This window comes from Bactrocera latifrons, unplaced genomic scaffold, assembly GCF_001853355.1.
Source record: "Bactrocera latifrons isolate USDA-ARS-PBARC rearing strain unplaced genomic scaffold, ASM185335v1 scaffold_350, whole genome shotgun sequence".
In the NCBI taxonomy this organism is placed as follows: domain Eukaryota; kingdom Metazoa; phylum Arthropoda; class Insecta; order Diptera; family Tephritidae; genus Bactrocera; species Bactrocera latifrons.
Genome location: NW_017536991.1, coordinates 251,901 through 258,834, shown reverse-complemented (window position 1 = coordinate 258,834; position 6,934 = coordinate 251,901). Strand labels below are relative to the sequence as shown.

Here is a 6,934-nt window from a genome sequence, read left to right as displayed (position 1 = left end):
CTCCAAAAACAACCTAGCCACTACTCTAAAACCACCGGACCAAACTGGAGAAAATACAACCTTAAGAGAGACTCCAGCTACACAAGCAGCATCCGTAAAACAAAGAGACGGGACGAGCTCTCAAACTGGCATCACCGCAGAATCCCGGGCTATTTAAAAATTTTCAGGATTAGAAATACCAAATTATTTCTATGCTAATTCAATATCTACTCAATACATTATTTGCAACGCTGATTTAAACGGCCTATTAGCCAAATCTATCTTCTTTTACATTTCATTAAAGTAGTAAGAACAAGAAAAATACCAATAATTACGCTTTAACAACTCCCGTAAACCAGCGAGAGCATAAAAAAGCTAAATGAGAAAATTTCAATTCTACCGAAGCAAATAAATACCGAATCAAATAAATGAAGAATAGCGAAAAATAAAATTGGAAAGACACAAAAGCTAATTGAAAACCGTTTAGCCGGCGCAAGAAGTGCTAAAGCGAAGCACAAAGTAGAAAACAAATTGCTTTTCTTTTATGTGTGTTTTCACATGTGAGAGCCAAGCGCCGTAATGAACCGCTTTTACACGCCCATAATAAAAAAAAAACCGAGCAGTTGTAAGGTAGCCGAAGCAATAACTGTTTAAGCTACTTAAAAGTAGAAATGCCATTTATTCAATTTTTAACGGTAATTTCTCTTTCAACTACCGCATACTTAGCTTAATTGTAAAACAAGGTTAAGGAACTGTAAGATAATGAGGCGCTTGAGACGAAAAGGAATATGTAAAATGAAATGAAAATGTAAAATGAAATAAATGTAACTGTCGTTAAAAGGGTTAAAAGAGTTGAAGTTGTAGTAGGAACAGASAGGATGTWTAAATGATACGCGAAGTGAGGTTAGGGCATGAAATAATGATATTTTTKTTTWAACAAATTTTCTGCCAAACTTAAAAAACGTTTATAACTTTCATTACATTGTCATATAAACTTAAAACTAATTAAAGAATTTACATGGAGTACTAAGCGCTCGCATAAATATTTGAGTAAAACTCATTTTTAAAGCTACGTATAGTCGGTTATGTCATTGGGTATGGTGCCGTCCATATCAAAGCAACGACAAGTACAGGAGCTCACCGGACACTCGGAGTTTTGTCTGCGCAATATATACAATACACATAGTGGAAACATTACGATATAAAAATATATTATTGAAATTCGACTTACTTGAACCACTGCATCATGTGCTCGGTGTGACCGCCATGACGGCAGGTTTGACACCAAGAGAACCACTTGGAGAACGGTTTCGATTGCCAGCCAAGGCTTTCATGTGTTGAATCACTGGGTAGCGTAATATTGAGCGTGGTGCCCATGTGTAGTAGGCAGAGAGAGCAGCGTGGCAGGGGTTTACGACAGCTGGGACAGCTGGAGAGCTGTGTAAAAGCAAAAAAGCGACAAACTAGTGTTATAAGGAAGAACATTTATTGAACTCGTGCGCCAACCTTATTCACATTCGATGTAGCGCTGCGCATGCGCGCATCCTCCTGCAATGCGTTCGAGACCGATTTGCCGCAAAAGTTGCAGGAGAGGTAGACGCTGCGTGTGGCGCGTTTGCCAGTGCGCAAATTTTCAATTTTTATATCCAATTCGGCGCGTTTCTCCCACAAGCCCCAGGAATTTAAGTCGTCCAAGTAACTATTGGAAAAAAATATTTATAAAAACTCACATATTTATAAAGAGACAAGCAARCGCTTTACCTGCTAATCCAGTACTGTATGCGATTATCGGTAAAATGCTCGCGATGAAAGTAATTAACCGCTATCAGCGCAACAGTCTGCACATCTGAGGTGGCATCCAAATAAGCTTGCAGAATATTGATGCCATCCAGCGATTCGCCAGTGAGCAGCAAACCACTTAAGTCACCATTCTCAATCGATTTCTGTATCAGCTGCTTTACATAGTCGGAAAGTTTGCTCTCCGACAAGTATTTGCAAGCAAAAGCTACTCTGTCTGCCAGCGAGATGCCGTCTTCGGTCTGCAAGTAAGAATATTTTTAACAATTTTAATTTGCATGCGAACTGCTTTGTCTTTCTTTGACTGCAACGTACCAACACAGCGTCGAAATTATCGTTTTCGGTGGTGAGAAAGGAAAATATCGCACGCAAGTGCGCATCTTGTATTTGCTTGTTCGCATTTGAGCGTTGATTGCGCCACGTGGAATTGCAACGATCCGCATTGAAGCTGGACAAAGCAATGGCAGCTATGCGAAACATGCTTGCATCGTGTGGATCCTTGGAATTGCGTGAGAGATCGGCCGCTTTTGAGAGTATATCACAAGCGAACACGATTTTTAGATGGAAAACGCAGATCATTGCAGCGCGACTGAATTCCTGCAATGAAATTGCGAGTAAAGTGGTTTTTTTGAGGTTATGCACACACACACAACTCACCTTATTATCGCAGAGACCATTGACGTAACGCTCCAAATCCTGTTCGAAAACCCAGCCACAGAGCTTGAGCGCAATGTCACGTTGCTCACTTCTGCAAAAACCATTAAAAATTTATTTCAAAAATGTTTGGACTAAAATCTGYACATAAGTGTATAAAAAACAACAACTCACCTGTAGCACACTAAATTATTTGAATTGATAAAGTCCGGCCATTGCAGCACATGCGACTCAATGCGTGACGAGGCCATCAAYGCCTCCGAGGTGTGGCCCAAATTAATACCCAAAACGCTTTTGAGCCCCGTCAAACGTTCCTCTCTATATAAATTACCAAGTGTCAACCATACGCTCTTCAGATAGGACGTTAAAGGCAAACTATCCACATGCATTTCGGTTTTTAGGCCATAATCGGCCAAAGCACGTTGATAGGTTTCCTCAACTAAATCTTCTTTGGATAAACTATGATCGAGAATTTCAAAATTAAGCGCTGAATTCAGTATGGATGTTGAGGTTAAAGATGAAGTACTCTGACTGCTATTTTGACGTATGGGTGAATTTGCAATAGCTAGTGGACGCTGTGGCAGAAGCGGTAATTTCTTGTGATTGCTGTAGGTGGTGAGTAGTGAGAGCGGTAAGCGGATTTCCAAAATGTTGCCTAGTAAATAAAAAATATACAATAATTTATTAAATGGCACATTAAAATGGTTAAAAGCGAGAAAAACCTTGCTCCGACAACAGCAAAGCGCGCTCATAATCCGTATTGTGCCATGAAAGTGAGGTTAGCAATGGTGGTTTGTTAGATGTATAGTATTTTGCTTGGAATGGCTGCAATTGGCGCTTGACATGGTACACCTCACGACTACTCTCTGCATCAACACTGCGTATATCATAGAGCGTAATGAAAGGCGACTCACGCTGCAGCGAGGTAAGTAAGCTCGTGCTAAAAGTAAAAAAAAATATTAAAATTTTTGGTTTGATAAATGTGTATTCGCATTTTATATACCGTGTTGGACACCAGCTGAGTTGTAGATGATTTTTGCCTGACTGTATGATTTTCAGTGGATGATCGAGCACACGTAAGTCCCATAGTGTAATGACAGAGTCTAAATAGGAGCACAGATAATTGCCATTTGGTGCCACAGCAAGTCCATGCACCATTTTCGTTTGTATGGACTGGCAGGTGGTATTGCCCTCTGTAAGACAGTAAGTCGGTTAATGAATTTCAAAAATCACATAATGTAACTTACGCTTCAAATCGAAGAGCTTKATTTGCTTTTGACTTACACCGGCAATTAGTACACGATGATTTTTGTCCCAACACATTGAATGCGCAGATTCCGAGTGCCCAAAGAAGCTAACTGTATAATAAATATAAGGAATTATTATTAATTATTATTTTCACTTTTTAAATCTAACCTCATTTTTTTGCATTTGCATTGCGCATTGTATGAGAAAACACCGCAAACTTACCAGAATCCTTGGGCACACCACGTTCAATGTCCCAAATTGTGATGCACGAGTCTGAGCGATGGCGATCATGCCCTATRGCCAAAACATTATGGTCCAACTCATTCCATGCTAGACAAAGGCACATGCGTTGCTGGCGTGGTGCTGCAAATATTAAGCTTTTTCACATTTTTCCCAAAATTTCAAAGTATTTYCTTCACTCACTAAACTCCCAGCTGTTGTCGACAGTTTCATGGAAATCACATATGCCAACTTTCCCATCACCCAAGCCGACAGCGATAATTGGGCGATTCTTGTGGTATGAGGGCTGCACACAACGCGCATATTGATAGCGTGTTTCGGTGGCCAAAAAATTGGCCGAAATGTTTGGCAGCGCACCTGTGGAGTAAAAACGCAGTGATTACTTGATACATATTTGAGTTCCAAGCAAAAATGAATGCTTTGCATGCCCATTGCACTTTTGCTTGTCGAGGCGACTTCTACTTACTTCTCCGATTATCATCGTGTTGTGTGCGTTCATACAGTTTTATTTCTTGCCCCCAGGTGACAAACTTATCCGGAAATTGTGGAAACCAACTTAAGCCATGAATTGTGCCACTCATCATATTTTTTTCACTAGTATTTAACTTTTTCGTGCGTCTTTTTCTTCTACTTGTTTACGAAAATTCTTATCAGCGTATCAGCTGTGATGCTACCTGAGCAATAAGAAAACCGCTATGAATGTTGCCATATAAATCTTAAATGAATAAAGCGATTTGTGGAACTTAAATTAGTGCACCGATATCTGTTTGGTTTCTGTCTTTGGGAAGTATTTGGAAAAAAATATATTTCACAGTTACATTTATAGCAATAATGGACTGTTTTGGTAAAGTTATGTGCTCGAGACATAAAATCCACATTTAATTTTGCTAACGCCCGCCAGGTGGTAACACTTGCTCACTTATTACTGACGCCATCTATAACGGAAATAGCGGTATATTCAGTTATGTCAGTTTGTGCCCTGCGTCATTTCYTAATTGTGAAAAAATTTGTATTTTTTTGATTAAAATGGTTCTAGTTAAAGTTTTATTGAGCTGAATGTGATAAAAAATGTGTAAATGTAAATGTGAAGTTAAAAGTGAAAAGTGAAAAGAGCAGTGTTTGGAAAGCCATTCAATGGCTAGGCTCTTGTTCTGTGTTAAATGTCTCCTCTCTAGAATCGTTCGTTTAAAAASTGTGAGCATAGTTTTTGTTAATATTGGTGCAAAGTGTTGTAAATTATAGAAAAGTGTTTATAATATAGTATTAGTAGCGTGCTGAGCATGGTGAAACGGGACATACGCGAGTGTTTGTGTTAATTGTTAAATTCAGTAAACTGTTTGCATTATTGCTACCACGCATTTGTGAAAATAAGGTAAGTAACAATACACAAGCATAGTTTTATGCGTATTTGTAATTATTTAATTTCATATATTTTCGGCATTAAACTATAATCATACATATGTTCAGCTAATTTTGTCAAAATATCTTACATATTGACAGATGTATTCGTTGTAAAGCAAATATTTTCTTTGTAAATCTCATATTAGATACATATATGGGTGATAGGGGTAGAATTTACGGGATTTTATCTATTATTGATATTACTACAAATTATAAAAAGATGTTCTCTGAGTTTCATTGGGACGTACGTTAATATATGTATAACGAGTAAGTTCAACCGGATTTTTGAAAATACTGATATTCGTTATATGGAAGCTTGGACAAGATTTCACCCAATTTTATCCATTTTAGGCACAAAAGTTTACCGTTATTAGTAAAATATGCGTATCCACCCAAATGATTAACTAAACAATATTCTTATATTAAATAATAATTTGTTCAGTTTAGAAATATAAGATTACAAAACTTGTCATACGCACAAAAATGCTGATTAGCTTTACAAAATAGAATTCAATATAGCAAAATGTATATAAAATATGACCTCGTTTATTTCGCCTTTTAGGAACTTTTAGTTAAAAGATTTAGACTCATTTCATTTTGTTGGTATTATTTTATATTTTACCGTAAGTAGGTAAGTAGTAGTCAGGAAACCTTTTTGTTTCACGTGAAAGCCGCTTTGAATGTAACCTAGATTAGATTAAGTAAGTAAGTGAGGATTGCACCGCGACTTAGGGTTTATTGTACCCTTTCTAACGTCTCAACTAATCCCAGCAAATTGATAAATTGCAATATACTGTTAGATKCTATTGAGATAATGTGATCTCTATTTGAAAACATGGATCCAAAGGCCTTTATCCTGTGCCTGCAGACAGCGGTGCAGTCGATTAGCATGTGCTCTATTGTTTCCGACTATAAGTCACAGACGGTTGAGTTTTTCCCTTGGGATGTTGATTACATATTTATACATTTTAAGCCCATTAGCAACTTGGCATGGCGCATGGAAAGCAATACCATTTTATTAAAAGGTCTAAAAAAATATGGCGTTATAATTGATTTATTATTTTAATGTACAAAACTGGTCAAATGAAAAGTCCCCGGCCTGATACATAGATGGCGCTTCTAGAACTAGATCCATAGATTTGACAGCTGTCGTATTATTAGTCTGTGAGTTTTACAATTTTGAATGAAGTGAATTTTGTTATTTTGACACAATGGCGAAACAAAACCTTCGTTTGATGACGAGTTTTCGGACACTGTTTCGGACGCTTTTGCGTCCACAGGTGGCAATGGATGCAACATGGGTTTTTCATTCGGAAGTCCAAGCGGCAGTCAACCGAGTAAACTGTACACAATGAACCAGCTCCRAAGCGCGGAAAATCACCAGTCGGATGGCCAAGTTATGACGTCTGTATTTTAGGATGCASATGGAGTAATTTTTATTGAYAGGCTTGATAGGAGGACCCTCTACAGCGACTATAACATCACGTTGTTGTACCGTTTGAAGGACGAAATCACCGAAATGCGGCTGCATTCGATTATTTYCTCTTCTTGGATCTGAAAAGATGCTCGCCTGAAAGAAATTTTCGTCAAATGAAGAGATTATCGCTGAAACTGA

The 6,934-nt window shown here is 38.0% G+C and overlaps 1 protein-coding gene across 1 annotated transcript; it reads right to left on the bottom strand.

Annotated features, from left to right (window-relative positions):
* Positions 1-626: 626 nt before the first annotated feature.
* LOC108971684 (WD repeat-containing protein mio) lies at positions 627-4,568 on the bottom strand. The gene is made up of 13 exons (XM_018937930.1): positions 4,385-4,568; positions 4,102-4,275; positions 3,901-4,041; positions 3,678-3,788; positions 3,434-3,623; positions 3,153-3,370; positions 2,605-3,085; positions 2,434-2,524; positions 2,092-2,373; positions 1,741-2,018; positions 1,486-1,678; positions 1,211-1,416; positions 627-1,139 (listed from the first exon to the last, which is right to left on the bottom strand). Exons 1-13 carry the CDS (start codon positions 4,500-4,502, stop codon positions 1,049-1,051), a joined length of 2,574 nt encoding a protein of 857 aa, XP_018793475.1. The 5' UTR covers positions 4,503-4,568; the 3' UTR covers positions 627-1,048.
* Between the last annotated feature and the right edge of the window lie 2,366 nt (positions 4,569-6,934).